The sequence below is a fragment of the Battus philenor genome, unplaced genomic scaffold, assembly GCF_028537555.1.
Source record: "Battus philenor isolate CCGP_79_NKW_IND1 unplaced genomic scaffold, ilBatPhil1.0.hap1 SCAF_16, whole genome shotgun sequence".
Classification (NCBI taxonomy): domain Eukaryota; kingdom Metazoa; phylum Arthropoda; class Insecta; order Lepidoptera; family Papilionidae; genus Battus; species Battus philenor.
Window position 1 is genome coordinate 13,387,485 of NW_027181678.1, and position 22,910 is coordinate 13,410,394.

Sequence of the window (22,910 nt, forward strand, 5' to 3'; positions counted from 1 at the left end):
TAAAAAAATTCGCAAATTAATTTATTTCTGAAAAACACGCAGAAAATATTATTTAAGTATCTTGTCTACACGCAATCATATACAGGGTGTATATGATTGCGTGTAGATAAAATACATATAAAAATCCCTTTGATCACTGAAACACAAATAAAAAATATCAACACTTTTGTGGGAAACTTTGTAGAGTAATATATCACACACCCACGCACATAATATATCTTGAATCGCTGTAACTTTGACATCAAGTTTAAGTAGAAAGGACGCATACTCAACTTATAAATTGTGTTATATTAGCCTTTTATTGCTATCGAATATTTATGTGTTTTTATTCTGTACGTCAAAACGCAATCGTAACTTTAAAAAACACCAATAGATGGCGTTGTTAATCTGTTGTCTGGTACTATCGTTTTACACTTTAAAACGTACAAAAAGGCACCACTTAGATTCGTTCAGAGTCAATTCAATCTGACAGGACGTCGAGAGGGCCTTTGAACTACGTGAAACATGGAGTATCCGCTGAAATGAACTATCATCTCAATGGCCTCGTATTTTTTAGAGCATTTGACCTCTGTTTTGCCTGATGTTAAGTGATGACGAGGTCTATGGTGCCACATGCTGTTCTAGAAACCTATTTACTCTTAACTTGAAGACTTCTAAGTTATAGCTTGAAACAAGGATGTCGGTGTATGTATCTGTGGCGTTCATTAGAACGCATCCAAATTTATTATCTATGAACGCATCTGTTTTATATGCCCCCTTCTTACACCCGGTACATCTCGCTGTCTAACGCGCCGCGCTACCGAGCAGACGTGTCGCTTCAACCGCTGTACAATAAATGAAATATATTGTGTTACCCTGGGCTTCGCTACATTAAAAAGATTTTTAACTAAGCGCCCTTTGCTCTCGAACCAGCGGAATTTGTAAATGTCACTGGTTTAGCAGTGTAAGACAGATCTAAAAAAAATTACCAAAAATACTACCCATTATATTTCTGTATACATTTTGGTATTTCTCTCCGAAAGTAAACTGTATATTTATTTATATACATTACCTTTAGATGTTACAAACATTAAAGACTCTTTAATATTTAGATTTACTGTTTGAAAGCAGATGTTATATAGTAAACATTTAATGTAAGCCATAAACCCACATACAAAGCAAACCTCAATTTTATACTTCCCGGAAATCGTAATAAAACATCTTCTTTTTAATACAAAATAATTTATTCTGGTTTCCTTGTACAGTTTATGTTTCCCGTCTCTAAAACAAAACGATATGTAGCAAATATAAAAACAATTTCAACTAATTGAATTTCATTTGTTACAGTACACCTTCAATTCACCGACTCGTCGCTCCAAGACTACGTTCTCTACACAATAGTGGACGGTGTCGTCCGGGGTAACTTCACACCCACCAGCCTATCAGAGAGACCGTGCCGCGACGTGCAACACCCTTACTTCATCCCTAAACACCCTAGGGCAGTGCGTTCCAAACACAACCGTGATAAACATGATGAACACAGTGATAAAACAGATGTTTATAGGACAGGAAGTGTCTATGATACCAGTGGGTACTATTTCCGGCCTAGGTACCATGGTTACCGCAACTCGAGGTCGGTTTTAAGTGGATTCAGGTTGTCGAAGAGCTTGAAGTACAGAAGATTCCTCCCTGCAAAGGTGGTCAGTGGACCACTGGGCGACAGAGCTGTGATCGTCCTCCACTGGTCTGTAACTGACACCGCCCATATACAGACAGAAGAGATTAGTGTTGTTTTTAGGTAAGTTGACAGTAGTATTGTTAAAGTGTGCACTTATTTTTCTACACAATACACTTACACTATTTATTATTACACTTAAGTACTCATGTTTCTACCTATTCAAAACAAAACACAGAGGAATAATTTAATTTTTAAAGTGCGCTTAAAATTACGTGTTGATGTAAATTACCTGGTGTATGGGACACCGTGATAAAGAAGGCAATTCGCCCAGAGCGAAGCCTCGCTATTGAACTACGGTTGGAAGGACTCCTTCGATTATCTCAAATACAGATATCGCTGACGTGTCATTTTTGATAGTATGGACTGAGTACGCGCCTTCAATATAAAAAATTACGAATTGATAATGTTATATGAATATCTTTCTAATTACATTACCAATAAAATAGTGTTTATGCTGCTTCATCTTCTTCTTCTGGTTCTGCGCTGCCGGTATCCATTAACCATGTCCTCAGTCTTACCCATGCCTCATCTACTTCGTTTCGGCGAGTGATTTTTATCAAACTGAACATTTGATTATTACCAAGGTAGATAATAGATTCAGGCGTTACTTTGCGGAAGTCCATTCTAAGTAAGAAAAGGACTAATATATAGCTGCATCTGCACTTTATTTTACGACTACTGCTACATAGCGGAAGTAGCTATATATTAGTGGGATAGAAGGATGTAATGTTAGGATTGACATTGACAGGTGACTCTCAGATTTGCGATGTACAACGAATGTACGTGTATTTCCGTTTAATTAAAGTTCTTGGTTTAAATCAAATGTTATCACTGCTACATATAAATATATATATTTAAATATTACTTGTAGCATTCCAATCGAGTTTCAGAGAGATCACTTTACATATGTGAATTAGAAATATATATAAACGCTTTGAAAAGGTCATTTTTTCATGTGTCAGTAAATAACTTTGCTTTTTAATGTATAGTGTACATAATTTATAAGCAAAGATATCGATCGTGTAGTGCGTGGTCGTGCCGCAACATTTGTGTAAACAGGTTGATCAACTTACACGCCTTTATCGATCGAATAGAGAAATTCTAACTAATATTATTCTTTAATGAACATTACTTTCTTAATTAATAATCTGACACATCTGACACAACTACTAAGCGGGCACGGGTACTGCAAGCAGTACCTGCACCGTTTTAAAATAATCGATAACGAGACTTGCCCATGTGACGACTCCACAGTACAGACTTTTGATCACTTACTCAGACACTGCTCCCGATTCGCATCCAAAAGACATAACCACGTGACCTTATGTGAAAACCTTAATATATCTCCGTTCAACTTACCGGACCTTCTCAAGAAAAAATCTACAGCAGAATCTTTTGATGAGTTGGCCCGGCACATTGTCCTAAATCTCAAGGCATTTAACGGTCTGTAGCGCTTGGGCAGCGACTTAAATAAAATAATGTAGCAACTAATATATAATTGTGTATTCCAAATTGTATTGTTAATATGTATAAATTTTACCTGTATTTACCCGTAAGTGAAAATTGTGTAAAAAAAAAAAATTGTAAAAAAAAATAATAATATAAAACGCTGTCGTGCCTCGCAGCTGGGAGAAGAAAGATCCGTATCAAATAGCGGCAACCCTCTCCCAACTGTCTGCGTTTATTTAAAGCGAAAGATAAATACTGTAAAAAAAACACCAGCGATACAAATTAGAATTAATAAAAAAAAAAAAGATAGGTAGATAGGTGTCGAACGAATATATTCGAGCCATGCTCGACACTACAGTGGACTATGCAATACACACTGCTAAAGACTAGAATATATGGTGTGAGAGTGTGCGTGACAAAATTTTCTCAGTGTGGAATTCAGCGCAAAAATGATGAAGTCGACAAATAAGTAAAATTATGTCGATGATAATGATAATATTTCTTTGTCTAGTTTGTATAACTTTTTCAACTTGGTTGTGTATATTCAGGTGTATATCTTTCAAAGTCGAATTCAAAATAACTTTATTATAGAGGATTATTACAATCATATATAATCGTCAGTTTAAAATTAAGTTTAAGTTAGTTCGAAACGCACAAACAACTGAGTAAAATTAACAAGAAACATAACGTGGTCAGTGATTGTTCTTGCTGTGGGCGTTTATGGGCATAAACGACGACGACGAATTAATTCTAAGGTTATTAAAAACATATATATATATATATATATATATATATATACAGTACATTTATTTTTCAGCGTTATTCGAAGTGTTAATTAAAAAAATAATTCCTGTATCTATTCATAAATCCTCAACGAACATCACAGATTACTTATTACGTGATATAGATACAGCGAAGATACAATAGAGTGTAATCAAAGACCTCTTACGCTTGAATAGCATAGTTAGCGTGCATTTCACTACTGAAGGACATAACTTGAACGCAAATGAGCCGTTTCGTGCGCCGGATGTACGGTTTAAGGTTCTGGCGGAAAAGCTTTCATCTTATTCATCCATCTTTACTTAAGTTCACTAATATTGGGTTATATTTACTATGTAGTTACTCTTGGAATAGCTGCTTGGTGTCTTAGACCCCTTGCTAAGTTTTTCGGTGTTGGGTAAACCCCCAACTTACCTAATATTGATTTCCTGTAAATTTCTAACTGTAGTGAAGTTTAATGTTAAAAACTTAAAGTAAAAGCATATGTTAATTTATACATTTATTAATTGAATTTAAATTAAATCTCCTCAAAATAAAATTTTGTATCTACTATATCAAGTAAACCAATCTATTATACCAACATCCTACAACTTACACAATTTAATAAATTTTTACTTCTTCATAGGTACTTTTATAAATAATGTAAATGTTTTGATATTATAAGATAGTATGATGTAAGTAAATAGATACTATCAGTGTATGTGTTGAGGTCCATTATCGTGGACCCCCATTTTCATTTCATGGACCCCCCCAATTTTTTTCGCTGACATAGACCCGTTGCAGGTTGTCATAGACTCCTAGGGATCGATATAGACCACTTTGGGAATCACTGGTCTAAACTAGCTTCCAAGCTAATAAACAAGTTCTCGTTAGTCTAGGCTAAGGTACGGAGGCAGGTGCAAGGAAGCTCACCATCCACCAGGCTCAGGGTCTGAAAAGCGATCATCGTTCGTGGAACAACAGACACCATCGGGCTGTATAACAGTGTCCATCATGCGGTAGCAATATCACGTCACATGAACTGGTCCGTGTTTTACACGGACGAGACTCAAGATGCGATCTCAAGGTTCATCGATGTGACGAATACGGCAACCGCACAGATACTGGTGCACAACCTGAGGATGCCAATATGGAGTAGAGATGACGAAGTGATCGCACGAACCTTAATTTTAAAATTGTATATAATGATTAGTTAACTTCAACTTAGTTATAAATACTTTAAAAGACTTAACCCTTAATAAACTAGAGTTTCAATTTTGATACCAATCTTTTAAACCGAATGTTCACATTACTTTTATTTTTTTTTATAGGTTGGCTGTACGTATTTTATTGTTGTATAATATTCTTTCAAACGAAATTAAAAAAAAATCTATCTTTCCCTTCATCTAGACCCTCTTAAAAAAAATCACTTTCTTAAATCAGGCTACTAAGGGTTAAAACTAACATACAGAAACGTGAACAAAAAATTGTAAATATTAAACGTAAATATAAAAACAAAAGCACGGATACTAATGTTTGTGGAATATATATGCTAATAATACAAAAAAAATATAAGCTAGCTACCAGCGAGAGTAATAAGTTAATTTTAACTTAGTTCACTTAGTTTCAAGTTAAAGCACAATTAAGTTTACGTTAAATAAGATAGCTTAAGTAAGCTAATAGCCTTAAATATCAATACACGGATCGGAGAACTAAGCAAAGTCTTATACAGTATGTTGCGCATCCAGCTGTATTCGCTTATTATAGCTTCTTTGATATTTAATAAAATACTAAATCACTCTTGACTCTGTGTTTGGCACTAATCGGTGTAACATAACTCCTGAAGATGCCCCGTGGAGGGGTGAAACACGTGTTGAGTAATTTGGCAGTGGCGGTTGTGTGATTCGCATTGTTTGCCACATACGCGTTTATCAGCGGGCTGGCGGGGGGTCACTTTATTGCACGACTACCACTGCATGTGCGGAAGTGGCTAAATATTGGTCCTTTTCTTACTTAGGATGGACTTCTGCGAGGTAACGCCAGATTCCGTTAAATACTAAATCATATCGCACTGTTAAAGACAGTATTATTTTTAAATTCAGTAAATTCAAGGCTTCATTAATATTTTACAATAATAAAATATGACTGTTTATAACACTTTAGAAACCTTTTTACGGCTTAAGTTGATTTATCACATTCACACCTTGGTATGATTTTAATTAGCTTTTTAGTTTTCTATATCAAAACAAACATACAAGAAAAATTTATAAATAAAACACATAATTGTGGTAAATCAGTATTTTTCAACATTTTATCTATATGCGCCACCTCAGTCTTTCTAACATTTTCACGCCTCCTATATAGTATATATTTGTTTTATATTAAAGCGAAAAGGTTGAACTTCTTTACCCCCAACTTATATATATAAAAGTAAATCAGTATTTCTCTTTATCTTAACTTTAACAGTAAAATGTCCACTGCTACAAAATGGCCGCCACGATATTGTCAATAGGATAAATTGGAAGTGGCCAGTATACAGAGCTTTGCGAAGGTCATTCGTCACCAGGTCTTCCACTCCAGAACCTTCTCCTCCGTTACTAGTTTGCTAAAATAATATCACGTATAAGCGAATTAATAATTTCTCTGCGATGATCGATATGGTCTGTACGTTCCGGATTCAAATTCTGTATAAATTATTCATGAAGCAGTCCGTTTTATGAAAGAAAGATTAATCGAAGCACTTGTTAGCATTACAGAAACGATCACTCATTGAATAGAATTTTTTCTTTTTATTCACGACAGATAAAACATGTATTATATCTACGTTCAAGAAAAATACGTATTACCCGGCCAATTTATAATGCTTCGGAATTCCTAGTAACATAGTATTATTAACCGACCAATAGCTTTGTAGCACATATACCCATATTATTATTTTTATCGATTCCGTCTTATGTATTTCACCCTTTGTGCATTAATTATATAGGATTGTCACAACTGACAAACAAGTTTCTAGAGGATAGCAGCGTCTTCTGCGTACCAAAATACCACACCTGCAAGACATGGCGATTATTGTATATCCTTTCATAAATATCCTTTAGGAAGCCTTTATCATTAATTTCGAGTCGTCAATCAATATAAGAAGTTGGCATTGTTGTCTCTGGAAGCTACCACCGGCTCGGAAGGCAGTTCTGCTGAGAACCAGCGAGAAACTCAACAGTTGCTCTTTACAAATATAGCTTTATAAAGAGCGCTCTACAATAATTAGCTTCCTGAGTAAGCATCAACAACATTTAATTCCACACATTAACATCAGTATAGTCAAGGATAATAATACTTAACTTCATTAGACGCTTGTGACACTCGGGCTACTTAAAACCAAAGTATCCATATATATACCGTATTAGTCTCCCAACTCGTGATGTATACAGCAAGACATAAGTTAAATTACATAAAAGAAGTAATGACTATATACAAAAAAATATATCTCTATTCAGTTTTATCAAGTAAATGTGTCAACGCTTCGTGCAGGAACCTGCATAACGATGTACGGAAAGATGTCGGCACCAGGTGACAACGACTAAATGATTGTACATGTCGCACATTTGATATAAGAATTTACAACCATACATTTCAAAGGCATTATAATAATCCGTGCATGAAACATATTAATGTAACATTGTATCTTTATGTTCCACATATATAAATAATAGAAATCTAATATATAAAATTCTCGTGTCACGGTGTTCGAACTTGAACTCCTCCTAAACGGCTTGACCAAATTTTACATGCGTATTCAGTAGATCTGAGAATCGGCTACTATCTATTTTTCATACCCCTAAGTGATAAGGGTGGTGCACCCCTAAATTATTTTTTTAATTTTTTTAGACAATTTTTTTGGTTTTTATTTTATTATGATACAGCATACAAAAATACATACAACCTTAAATTTTCACCTCTCTACGATCAACCCTTATTTTTTTGTTAATTAAAACCCTATTTTTTTTTGCAAAACAACGTTTGCGGGAACAGCTAGTATTATATAATTTTTAATACAGTTAAAATATTTTAACACTAACGGAAAATAGTACATCTCAAGGCGTGATGTTGTAAAAGCGCGATATTGGTTCAGCGGACATTTGTTCATAACAGACATTCCAATGCGTTCATACGTTAGATTCATTGTCCAGGAAGACCCTGGACTCCTACCATCACCGTCAGAGAGGATATCCCGGTACCTCTGAAGTCGGAGGAGACCCTCTGCCCACAGCAGTGCCGTAGCTAGGGGGTGGCGAGCGGGGCGGCCGCACCAGGCACCACAAGCAGGGGGGGGCACCAAAGTTGAAAATAATTTTTTGGAATTTTTTTTTTGAATGATGAATAATGAAATGTTAAAAAAAAACACAAAGTGTTTTTTAAAAGAGCCCTAAATCACAAAAACACATACGAGTATCTGTGTTTCAAAATGGTCGACACTATTGATTTTAAAAAAAATTTTATGACTTTGCAGGCCAAAAAGCGAGGAATGTTCGTTTTTAAATTTTCCCAATAAATTTTATTAAGATCTAATGTTATTTTATATATATTTATTATTATTTTGAACCAAAAAAAATTATATATTAACTACATTCTGTTCTGAATCTTGAAATTATTTAGACTCTTGGGGGGGGGGGCACCAAACCCCAATCTGCCCCAGGCCCCAAATACCATAGCTACGCTACTGGCCCACAGACATTAGCAACAGACCCTAGTTTTCATATTTACGTTTAATATTTCCGAAATTTTTTTGTCATATTTTTGCATGTTGCAGTATTTGATGTTTAATAATAAAATCAATGTAGTTTTTAATATCCTTGTATGCTTTTCATTAAGACAAATTAACACTTTACTAAACCTGATATGATGATTGTGTTGATGTAAAAGATTTAAATGGCTCTATAACTATCATATATTTTCGAATCATCCTGTATAAACTGATCATTCTGAAATATTTTACATTAATCTATTTTTTATATTAAATGCGAAGGGGCTATAGCTTTTGACAATACAAAGCCTACAGGGATAAATAAAAAAAAATATTAACTTTCGAAAATAGTAATAATAATAATGAAAAAAATGTCTTCATTTCATTCCATACAAATGACTTAAAAAAATTGGTAATTTTAAATAGCAGTTTGATGATTATGTATTAATTTTGTATGGACCCCCTCAAGGTAAAAGCCTCCTCAAAAGCTTTCCATTTTTCTCTATCTTTGTCAACTTGGAACCACCCGTTACCTGCCGTTGCCACGATCTCGTCAGCCCATCTGGCATTAGGTCTGCCTCTCGCTTTAGAACCTTGGAAATAGTAAACGAAATATTGACTGACATCAAATGAACTTTATCTTCACGCTTATAACCTATCATCTTGTATGATAAACGCAATTGTAATTACCTGCCAAAAATCGAACCGGGAAACGATTACTTTTAACCATTAGATCAGTGATTCCCAAAGTGGTCTATATCGACCCCTAGGGGTCTATGACAATCTGAAAGGGGTCTACGTCAGCGAAAAAAATTTGGGGGTCCATGAAATGAAAATGGGGTTCCACGATAGTGGATCTCAATACGTACACTGATAGTACCTGTTTACTTACATTATACTATCTTATAATATCAAAACATTTACATTATTTATAAAAGTACCTATGAAGTAAAAAATATATTATATATGTTTATAAAATTGTGTAAGTTGTAGGATGTTGGTATTCGCTTTGTGGTCGCAATACATTTTAAACATACACTAAACTTTACTACAGTCAGAAATTTACAGGAAAGCAATATTAGGTAAGTAGGGGTCTACCTAACACGGAAAAACATGGCAAGGGGTCTACGACACAAAAAAGTTTGGGGAACTCTGGTTTAAAGTATATATTAGTAGATGCAGCATAATCTCGGGTAAAGTCGTTTGCAAGTCATAACTCTTTTATAACGTAAAAGGTGAAGGGAATTTTGGTGCTAACATGTTAAAGCTACTTCACTTTTAAACATAAATGAACTTATTTTTCCGGTATATTTAACTTAGTAACCAGAATCCATTTAAGAGCAGTGGTTGCCGAGCGGTAGTGGACTGACATATGATTAGACGTTTCGGATTCGATTTTGTTTAATAGTCGCCGCTATTCGGGACCCCTCGGACAACCCCTGTATTGGGTTCTCTGGGACAGTTTTTACTTAATCATTTATTCACATTCGTTTTTTTATTATCTCACACTTTTTGACCTCTGCGTATAACTTTCTGCAGGCTTCATATAATTACTTATTACTTATATACTTAATTGATTACGATGTAACAATACACTCCTATGTGCTGTATCTAATTTATCGTCGTACACCTATAATATACAGAAGGTAGTCTGATATCGCTGGAGACGGCTTTCAACCATTCCCATTGGAAACAAAGGCCTATGTCCACCTGTGAACTTCCTATGGCTTAATAAATAATAATGATGGTGTAGTTATCATTACTTAAACTTTATCGTTTTAAAAAAAGTATAACACCTTGTACTTGAATTTTGAACTTGGAAGATCAGTCTTCTAGACATTTCTGAACTTCATGACATCCCACCATTTCCGTTTCTATAGGATGAGAAGTCGACCCACTACCACCTTTACTTTGTGGAGTTTACTCAAAGGTGTACCAAGCAATATACTGAACAATTTGCTGACGTCTTTATTTCCTGATAATTATAAGCCAAATAGCTTCAGGCTTCATCTTCAACCATGGACGCTATCTATCAGGCTAGTTGGTGGTCAAACAAGAATAAAAAAACAAGACAGTTTGTGAATATACAGTTAAAACATACGTTAATTTTCAAATCGTTTAAATATACTTTATACTGAACGCAATTCTCTTAAACATTGTGAACCGTGTTAGAGTGAAATACCTCGTAACGCATTCAGCTAATTAGAGAAATTAACTCGCGCATTATCGAGTCTAATTGCGAGTAATGGAACGACAATTGCACGACAATTACGTGATACGGGAATCAAGAATTAAGACGTCTTAATATATTTCGCGTTTCAAAATGATTAATAATTACTTGAGACATGATAATATATAAAAACGTGAATCTATATCTCAATTACTGTTTGTTTATGTATAAATGAAATAACAAATAAAAATATCATAATATAGATTTAAAAAGCGTACTCAAAATTCCATAACTACGTTTTTAGTTACTATACTTCTTTATTTTCTTCTGTTTAGTTGATATATCGCTACGATGACAGATCTTACAGTTCCCAGGACCCTATCTTTTTTTTGGATTCTTGGGGGCAAATCTTCTGGCGTTCAAGATGCCCCACCTCTGGTAGGAGGACAGGGGTATGTGGGATTTTTACCCACTAACCCTCGCCCTCCTGGTGGTCGCCCTCTGCGTTGTACGGGGGACCGCGGTATCTCCCGGTCAGGGATCGCCACGTGGTCTTCCCTCGTGCCGTGCTATTTTTCGATAGCCCGTCCCGGGGTATGCGTGTATACGCTACCCCCGAAACCCTAGTGGTGCTATCACGATGGTTCGAGACCACGTTGAACCATCGTCCGCCTCAGAGTCGCCGAAGCTAGTGGAAGTTTAGGGCCCCCACCCTAAACTACCGCAACTCCGAAGGCTCCGTTTATGGTAGGAGAGCACCATTCACCAGAGGGCCGTCTGACGGTGTCGTCTCCGAGTGGGATCTGTCCTCTGCCGATCCCATTCGGCCGCCTTCTTCTGGACCATAACGGTCTCACAGATAGAGGCCACGACCCTATCCCGGGACCCTACGTCATCTGTTCACCTGGGGGACCTTCCAACACCGCATTTACCGGCTTGTAGTCAAGAATCTTACGGCCACATTGACCATCAGCACAAGCGATGTGCTCCGCCCAGGATCATTTAAGACGACCAATTTTTCGACATACGTCGCTGGGTTATTGCTAGGATAACACTCTTTATTGCTCTCTAGTAGGCTATTAATAATTAATTATAGTTCACCATGAATCCTCGCAGATTTTGTACTGCCAGAAGTATTTGCATTTTTGCATTGTTAAATAAAATAACAATAAAGATATCATATTGTACCGTTAATTGGCTGTTGTTGGTAGGTGAAAGAAAACAGCACCTCGGCAACAGAAGAAAAATATATATATTTAATTAAAATGCGCAGTGGGCAGAAGGCCTGGTTTGATATTGCACCGCTGATGGTGGTCAGATTTATGGGACATTAACTTGCAACGTTACAATATTTAAGAGTAATCAATTTAAAATAGTGTAATTGAAAATAAGTGCAAAAGCTTTAAAACTTTCTATTAATAAATGTGCTACATATTAACCAATTTAAGGCTTTTATTCTGTAATTATCAACTAATATATAAAGCGTAGCACTAAATCAGGCTTTTCGTCAACTGATTTCCGAGTATAACAATAATTAAACATAGACGTTTGTTGTATAAAGCAGTGTAGTAATTTTACAAAAGGTAGTTTTATTTTTCTTAAATGGCAACACTATTCGACCCCGTCATTCTTTTGTGACAACTTCCAGTAAAAGGATTTTTTTTATGACCCCCGCTATTGGGGGCCTTTCGTACCTCTATTTATGGTGGGATAGGGACTTTATTAGCATTAAATTTATCCACTTAATTATTTTATTTTCATTCTCTTCTCTTTCATTCTTCACATAATCTTTCATTCTTTTATACCACAATTCTGCTTTCTTTCCCTTTTGCTCTGTTTTACCACTCTTTCAACCTCTTTTCATTTTACATTTTCTTAATTTCTAGTTTTGTTGTATCACATTTTTATCTTTATCTTTATCACAGTTTAATATTATTTATTTTTACATATCTTTTTGTTTTTGTTTTTGTTTTGTTTGCCTAACTTTTATTTTTTTCTATTGCATCCAGTAAAAGGATTGAGAGTGATGGGGTTGAAACAGCGTTTTGATTATTGAGTCGGGAGCTCGGTCACTCGTTCGATAACCATCGAAGTGATAAGTCGTGTAGTGGAAACTATGCTAGTTGGCCTATAAGAGTATATAAAGTGGAATAAAAGTATTTACTGTACTGGAGTTTTTCTGATAGAAGGTTATTACATAAAAAAGCTTACCGTATTGAACTATTGTAAAAGAATATCAAAAGAGATTTAGATCGAAAGAAAACATTTCTATATCTACGGAAATTAGCTTCAGCTGGATTCCTTATCTCCCGCGGGAAATTGAATCTTAAGATTTTGTAACGAAAACGTATGTTTCACTCGCAGCAAACAGTTTCAATCGAAAAGAAATTCATTTGATTTACTGAGGCTTTTGATATTGCCTTTTATATCAAACACTATATCACAATAACACTTTATTTTACGTTGGTATGTATAAACAAAATGAATAAACGAAAATGGATGTTATGTGTATATTTTAACTTGAGAAAAATCGATTTTTTTTATTACTATTTCAGTCGTAGGACATCCAAAATTGGACTTGAGCCTTTCCTAATAATGACGTCTGTTTTAGTTTTATATATTTATAAATATATATATATATATATATATATATATATATATATATATTGAGAATTGAAGATAAAAAGTTTTAAATTTTTATTTAGTTATGACTCATAATTTCGCAGGTGACATAAATGATTTTGTAAAAAATGATTGTTTTGTAAAAAAACATAATTAAAAGGATTAAATTAAGAAAGATAAAATGTAAACATAGAAACGAATAGTCATAAGTTTTAGTAATGTGTGTGTGTGTGTGTGTGTGTATATATATATATATATATATATATTGAGAATTGAAGATAAAAAGTTTTAAATTTTTATTTACTTATGACTCATAATTTCGAGGGTGGCATAAATGATTATCATGTAAAAAAAAACATAATTAAAAGGAATAAATTAAGAAAGATAAAATGTAAACATAGAAACGAATAGTCATAAGTTTTAGTAATGTGTGTGTGTGTGTGTGTGTATATATATATATATATATATGTATGCAAAACATTTTTCTTAAATTGTCCTATAACAAGTCACAGCCAGTCATTTTGAAATAAAAAATCAAATATAACAAAATCTTCATGTCATTGATTGATAATTTTATTCAAGTGTGCGTAACATATGTAACTGTATTGAAATGTTATAGTGAAATAGAAATAATTATTCCTTTGCGGTGTTCAAGTTCACCTTGAAAGCACTGCGTGCCCAATTAATAATGCAAAGGAGACTCGATCCTTTCTGCTCCATCGGTCGCCTTTGTAAACGCGATTACCCCCGCTTCGTAATACATTGAAGTTTATAAATAACCTGAGCGATTTCAATTCAATTTCGCAGATGCGATGTATATTAACTTTTGAAAAAATCACATATTTAAAGTTCAAGAATTTATTTGTTCAAGGAGATATGTTATTGAAGTCAGTAAAATGCCTTTAAACCTTTATCCAACCGCCTAGTATAAAGACTAATTAAGTTATATATATATATATATATATATATATATATATATATATATATATATATAGCTACTGACCGTGTTATCATTATGCTGGTCCTTTTCATACATTCATTGGCAGCAATAATCGATTTTCGCCTTTATGTGTTTTAAAGCAATCACCCTGTATTTAGTAAATGCAAAAGATTTTCTCGACACGACATTAAGTAAAGATTTTTATGATCTAAAAATGTAAGAAAGATTTTAAAAATAACACTTCATTTTCTTTATCTAATATGAACATTGTAAATTAAAACACCTATACCTTTCAATCAAGCCTAAAAATGCTGTATGACAACCCTATTGTCAACCAAAAAATATCATGTAAAATGTTACAATGAAAATATAATCACATTATTGTTGCAGTGTTTGAAAAAAATATTATTTATTTTAATAAATAATAATTATTAATGCCAGATTAGAACTAAGATGACCGACGTAAGTCGAAGAATTGTTCGTTTCAAGTGGCAGTAGGAGGAGCACATAGCCCGTGCAACCGATGGCCATTTGGAGCGAAAGTTTCTCGAGTACCACTAGTCAGTGGACATGGTGGGTGGGTCCCCCACTAGTTAAACTGACGACATAGTTAAAAGGTTGCGAAAACTCGCTGGATACAGTTACCACAGAACCTGTCATCGTGGCAATTTTTATACAAGGCTTATATTATTGTGCTAGTGTATACACGCAAAGTGTTCACCAGGTCGAAAACACCTTGTATGAATAATACGCAAGACAAGCGTAACGCCTTCCATCTTTTACCGCGACTAGTTAACAAACTATTCACAAGTTTGTGGAATATTTTAACGTCAAATTACATTAGGCACAAAGTTAAATTCATTTACGTACACCCTAATGAAGTGTTTCCCAAGTTAAGGCCCACGCCCCACAAGGAGGTAGTTTGATTGTTGAGGGGGACAATTCGAAAGTTTAATCCTTTTGCTTTAATATAAAAATGACATATATTATATAGGGAGGCGTAAGAATTTAGGAAAGGCTAAGTGGAAAATACTGCTTTAATACAATTGAAAAGTGAGGATCCGACCAACTCTTGGTTGCACGATCGATGCCGCCCGCCCACTGTCACTTAGGACTTTTTTAATCTTATTAATAAAGAATTGACTAATTAGTAAAATATATTTAATTTTGTCGTCAACAGGTAAGGCTTCCAATGTCATTGTCAAACTGGTTTCTTACCTTTTTCAGTTTAGAATATTTATTTGAATGCAACGCAACGTCGTGACTTTCAGAAAGTGGGGATCCTATGTAAATATTTCAGATGTTGATTTAACAAAGTATGTTTGTTAAAAAAGTAGCATCTCTGAAATTCAGAATAAACTCGTGTACTTACCTGTAAAAATATAAAATGTTAGTCAGATAGTTAGCCGAAAAAAGTTTTTATATGTCGAACACTGGCGAGATAAAATTTATTTTTAAAATTCGAATGTTTAAAAATAATAATCTTTGTTACGAATACCAATTTCACTGGATATCGCATAAACCTATTTCATGTTTGTCTGTATCTACTGGATATATATATATATATTTTATATATTTTCATAGCGTTCTTTCTCACGCTATTTTATTATAAGGCAGTGCCGCCTGTATTAATTCTATATTTATTTTCCAAAAAGAGCTGTACTAGCTATTTATAACATGAAACAGTAATAAATAGCTATTCTAGCATTTGCTTCGAATTTCAATTTTAATATCACATTATATATGTCATAATTTGAAATTTATTTTAAAAAATACTTTGTAAATAATAACTGTGTATGTATGTATATATATATATATAGTTCCACATGATATCTTTAACCTTGTGTTTCTCAGTTTTCAATCCAAAATTAAATGTATATTTTTAAAAAATATTATCATAGCATGCAAGTATTTTTCATTGACCTAGAATGGTGAATTTTATTTCAATTAAGAATATTTTACAAAATAATGATTAAATAATTCAACATTAAGGCTCTAGTTTTGTCAGTTAGGGCATTGAAATAGTTTTTTTTAATTTTTTCAATAAAAAACTGTAAATCATCACCTGTATATGTATATATCTATTTGTGTAAATAGTATATACTAATACTTTTAAATAGTTATTTATTTTAAATAAGATTCTATACTGATATATACACACCTTGTCCAATATTCCACAGTGCCTATAGATGAAAGTCGAATATTATAGTATCAGTGGTTTTTCTATAGCCACCTTATTGGAGTCTCTCGTTCAACCCCTGTATATATGGGCAGAAACTTTAATATTCACAGGGTTATTTTACTCAGTTTTAGTTTTTATTTCGTCTTTCATACTTCACATTTTCATTTCACACTGTTTTTCATCCTTCCTTCAAAAATTCCATCATTCTTTTTCATTTTTCATATACAGTACAATTTGCAAATTTCATTTTTTCTTGGCTATATACTTATTTATCACAATTTGAATGTCCCTTTTATGATTTTATATATTTATTTTACTATAATTGTAATTTTTATTAAATTTGTTTCATATTTGGTTTTTAAACAGTCTAGATCAGGGATAGCCAAGATTCTTGATAGTACGAGCCATTTTTCGAAATTTGATATTTGAGCCGCAATGGAATACGCATTTAAAACAGAAAAATGTTCTTTTATAAAAATCATATTTATTGAAATTATTTAAACTAAAGTACAAAATGTGTATATTGAAGTTAGATATAATGACACTAAGTGACAGCACTCTTAATTATTCTTAAGATGCCGGTTAATTAATTGGAATGGAATAATTATAATAATTATTCACGTCAGTAATTTATTTCGATTTACCAGGAGCTGACATGGGTAATATAAATTTAAATGTTGTGATATTTTGACAATCAATCGGAATCAAAAATAATCGTTCAAAGAGCCGCGTGTGACTCGCGAGCCCTGGTTTGACCACCCCTGGTCTAGATCTTACCCGACATATCGTAATTTTATTCTTATTTCTTACACAATTATTTTGGAGTGATTACTTAGAGATCTGAAACCTATTCTCCTACTCTGAGCCTCATTGATAAGATCAGTCGTGTATTGGTACTGCATTTCCTCTACAAGGTCGAATCGGCCCGGCGAATTGGTACATAGCGAACAGAACATGAACCGGCAAACGTGACGTACTACGTCTATCCTCAAGGTAGACACACGACCTTGTAAAGGTTTTCGAAAGTCGCTTGATACAAGGCTACTTGCATCTGGTTCCATTAGAAACCTTTGGAAGTATATTACGACTGAATTGATAAATAATGTTTTACACACCTGCCTAGTAGATATCACACTACTCTGTTTGATTAGTAGAAAATGCTTTAAAGATGATAAATCCTTCATTAATATGTGTATAAAGTATGAATAAATACATAAATAAAATACAGATGAAATAATTAGTTGCCGGATGCTCTAAGAGTACTTGTATCTCAAGGCTATTTGAAACCGCTGAGCTTCTCCGAAAATTACTCTTTAGTTATAATTTAATATCAACATTAAATTTATTTACATCTACTTTCAATGTTGATAATATTAAGAATGTTTTAAAAAATTTTGTAAATACTTTTGGATTAATTTTTGGTTTATTTGAGAGAACTTAACTCCCAAATATAATAAAATTGAACACTCTTACAATAAAATGTTTCAAATATTAAACATGTAAAATTTACTAAGGCGTCTCAAATACAAGACAACTGAAAACTATATATGTACTGTTATTTAATTACTCATTTTGTGTCTCTCCGTTTAGAGATGCAATAATAATGTGACCATATGTACGTTTTGAATAATGTTTATTGTATATTGTAGATATTTAAAGACAGTAAATTATCAAAAACAATAAAATCCCCACTGAGTTTGTTTTTAGTTGTCAGTAGATGGCGCTGTTGGAACTAACGTAAATTTAATTTTTTGCTGACTATTAAAGATGATTGTAATGGTTTTACATAATAAAGTTTTTTGACTTTAACTGTGAATTTGAATTTGACTCTTACTTTGACTGTGACCATGACTTTAACTCTGACTTTGTGACTATAACTTTGACTCGAATTCTGACTTTCTATAACTTTGACTGTGACTTCGAAAAAACAGAAGGGTGTCTGTTCACTCGTAGCGTTTTGTGGTGGTGTGTACCAAATACCTAGCAGGTGATGGGGCTGGAAACATAAGTATCTGGTGATATCAAGTGGTTAAAAACTACATAATAGACAGAAATATCGTTTGAATTCTACAAAGTGGTTAGTTATACATAAAATCTTAAAAGGGATGAATGTATAGCACCTTTATTAGCAAAGGCTTTAAATCTTTGACACGTATTTTCAGTCAATGTAAATAAATTGATCACTCTGAAATATGTTACATAATTATTTTTCTACTGTAATGTGACAGGCAACTTTTGGCACTACAAATTTTTAACAATAATCTATTTTACTACGTGATAATTCGAATTTTAAAAATCATTTTTCTTAGTATACAACCAATACGTTATTTATATCTAAAAATATTTATTTTAAGATAGCTTGTATAACATTTATAATAAATAAGTCCTTTTATTCAAAAATAAACACGGTTTATTTTAAATGTGTTTTTAACACATGTTAGGACAATTTACTTATTTTTAACTTATTTTAATTTACTTTTTTAAGACATGTTATAATATAATATATAATTTACTTACAAATCTAATGTAATTGTGGTCAGTGGTCTTCTAGAAAAGTAAATCCAACTTGGTAAAGGACTTCTTTCTCTACCAAAGCTCTCTATCTTTAGCTAGAGTCATCCAATATTGCTTCGCATGTGGATAGGGTTTACTTTATTTATGATAGCAAGTTACTTGTTAAACTATGAAAAAATATATGCTATGTGTGATCTAAAATTAATAGATTATCAATGTAAAGGTAATATAACACACGAGGTATACAGCTATATTAATCTACCGCAATATGTACACAGCCTATAATGCCAAGCGTAGTGGGGCATTTCTAATTAAAAATATATAGTATAACGGGCACCAACCTCGACAAGCCCTAATCAATATGGAGCGTTGGAATTACTTGTGACTTATGCCTCGTTTGAACTCCTTGTAGAATTTAGTAAATTAAACCTTCAATATGTTTATTTATTTACTTTATTGGAGATAGACAGTAACAAAAGGCAGTAAGAAAGTACAAACTTAGAAGCTTAGACATATAAAATTAGTTACAGCTGTTATCTTATAACTATCTCACTGAGAACATATAATGATTTACAATCCAACAATGAAAAAACAAATAAAAACATTACTAAACAGGGATCAAAGACTATGGTTTATATATTTATAATATGTTTGTTTATATATTAATATTATATTTTTATTGTGGTTTAAAATGCATTGTATGTACTATATATCACTTATACAGCCTCTCGACTTATAATTTTAATGTCATTAAAACCGTTAAAATTATTTTTTATCGACATTGCATTTCATTTTTAAATACAGAACTTCATAAAAGTTTCATATTATATAATATACAATTGTTTATTATACTATATGTATATATTTTTAATGGCCACCGTTATTAGGAATCTTTCGTTCACTTCTATCTGAGGAGAAAGAGGGAGTTAATTTTTCTCTTTTAATTCTTCTTCTCTGTCTTCCGTCAGAAATTATTTCCTTCTTTTTTCATTCTTTTACTCCATCCATACACCACCTCACTGTTTCCTTCAAAATTTTCAAAGTTACACAACAAATTTTCCTTGTTATATTTTCTTTAGTGTGCTTGGTGTATCACCTTATGTAGATGATGGTAGGCTGCTCTCCAAGGTCCAGAAAATCAGAAACACAATTTTTGTGATATATAATTAAATATTATGGGAAAGCAAGAACTAAACATATACAGTGGTTTTGAACAGAACACGTCGGTAAATCAGCATTACGCCAACGAGGCTCATTGACTAGCGCCATCTAGTATATTTTTAGAGAAATGTGATAAAACAGTTCTACATATTTATCAATTTATTTATCTTTTTTTCGAATTTATATGTAATACACTCTCTTACGTCAATATATTTATTTGACTTATGTTCTGACTGCATATTTAGTTCTTACTTGAACTCTATATATATAATATATATATACATATATATATATATGCAGTTATGAACTCAAAATTTGGGACTAGTGGAACGCTCTGGTTTTATGAGAACAGACTTGATTTCCTGAGATCTTTGGGAGAGGGTTACTGTGCTTTGCTTGTTCAGGGTGACCTCTCGACGGTCACTCGGAGAGTACCTGGAGGTAGACCTTTTACGTTCACCCGCTCATCAATTACTTACCTTAACGCTTCTACCATTTCATCATCATTCCACATCATCTTCCCTATAGACTTCCAATAGGACAAGTCGAAAGAAGCTTACGCTTAACTTCTTCCGAAATCACTACCAAATTTGTTGAAGCCAATGTTATTGCAATACATTATCAACATACATATTTATGACCGCATTTATATATGGTCTCTCATTACAAGGCTCGCTGTCAAGCTTAGAGACTAGCGGAAAAGAAGGTTACGTTAGATATCGGGAATCAGGAGTTAGATTTGACAATAGTCAAAAGAGACAGACATATCGTAGCAGATAACAAATTAAAGTGCAAAGACCAGATTCAGCAAAAAGATATAGCGTCTGGTACTTTAAGCGTTTGGATCGGTGACTATAGATCAATCGCAGCATAGGTTGTCCAGAAATGGACAGGCTACCTTGTTAATGTCTTTGAAAGACTCTTGATTCAGACAACTTTGAAACAATGTTGAGTTTTATGTGGAAGGGTTAGGTAGTTCAATGCGATAAGTGGGTGAATGAAAGTGGTCTGGGTGAAGGTACTTTTTGAGTGAGGGCTTCGAGTTACAATCAAGACAGTTCAAACTAGAGCGTTCTTCCTATCCTACACTAAAGTACAATGCATAATATAACCTTAAACTTTTATAAAATTCAATATTTAAAAATGCAACGTCGATAAGAAAGAACTCGTTCGCTCCAAGCAACACAATTCTTGAACACCTTTTGATATAAAGGAAGCCCCAAGTAAGCAAGTTTATAAAGGAAAACCGGTTTTATTTATGGAACATTGTAAGATGTTATATATATATATCAAAGGGTAAAAAAGGAACAAATGGAGGTTTAAAATCCCATCGTCGTCTTTTCTCGACTCTCCAACGTCAGTCATATTAAATTCGAATTTAAATTCGAAAAATCTTTATTGGAATAGGCATTCACATGCACTATTGAATCGTCAATTATTTTAATATTATAAATAATAAGTAAGAAAAGGACCAATATTTAGCCTTTCCGCACATGCAGTGGTAGTCTTGCAACAAAGTGCACCGCCCGCCAGCCCGCTGATAAATGCGCATGCGGCAAACAATGCGAACTACCACCATTAAATCCCTGAACACGTGTTTCACTCCTCCACGGGGCATCATCAGGAGTTTTGTTACACCGATTAGTGCCAAACACAGAGTACAACAAGTTACAATTCTTGATGTGTACATTATAATTTCAACCATGTAAATGAGTCAACATACCAATTGTGGAATATTTCGATCAACTAAAAACTCTTGAATGCTATGATAAAATTTATAATATTATATACTTATATTTTATATTTAAACTAAGAAAAGTAATTTCTTAGATAACCTGTGAAAGTTTATTATGTATGCATACTCTAAGACCTATAAAGCATTTTGAATTTTTTAAGACGATATGTGTCTGCAACTATTATATATATAAGATTATTTTAAATTAGAATTTAAATTTGGGCATATTAACAATATTTTATTAAATTCATATAGAAAAATATTAATCCTTTTATCACATAAACTTTAAATGTTTTCCCTATATTTTATTACTTATGTATTTATACTACAAAAAAACTAATTATAAAACTAAGTAAAACACATAAAATCTAAGTATTAATTGACAGGTTTGAAAGCAAATTAGATTTAGATATATCAAAACCAACCTGGTGTAAAAAAGATTTAATTTGTTTGCTATATGTATTCCATGTCTTAAATAAATAAATAATTTAGGTAATAATAATAAATGAATAGATAAAAAATTTTATAATTGGATTAGAAAACTACAAATATTTTTATTCTAATTTCCCGATCTATTTTGCATTCATTAGTCTATTATATTCATTGAGCAGTTGTAGCCTAGCGATAGAGAACTGAGACATGTGATCTTATGTGATCTTATGTATCGGGTTTTATTTCGCGATACAATCTTATATATTTCACTCTTTACGCTTTAATTATATAGGAGTTCCACTCACAGATAAGTTTCCAGAGGATGGGCAGCTGCGTCCTCTATATGCCATAATACCACACTGCGATTGCCAAATCACCTGCCAAGCGGAGCAAGTGTATACAGCCTGAGATCGCCTCGAGCGATAAGACTGCCTCTTGTACCTCTTTATAAATTATTTCTTTTTTATTCATTATCTATGGTGTAC

The 22,910-nt window shown here is 33.1% G+C and overlaps 1 protein-coding gene across 1 annotated transcript in view; it reads left to right on the forward strand.

Moving 5' to 3' along the window:
- LOC137919542 (uncharacterized) overlaps positions 1 to 22,910 on the forward strand; it is a 246,820-nt gene that overhangs the window by 98,134 nt on the left and 125,776 nt on the right. The window contains exons 3-4 of the mRNA XM_068762634.1: positions 1,327 to 1,500; positions 1,549 to 1,777. Of these exons, the coding sequence (XP_068618735.1) occupies positions 1,327 to 1,500; positions 1,549 to 1,777 (403 nt within the window). The remainder of the gene's footprint in view (positions 1 to 1,326; positions 1,501 to 1,548; positions 1,778 to 22,910) is intronic.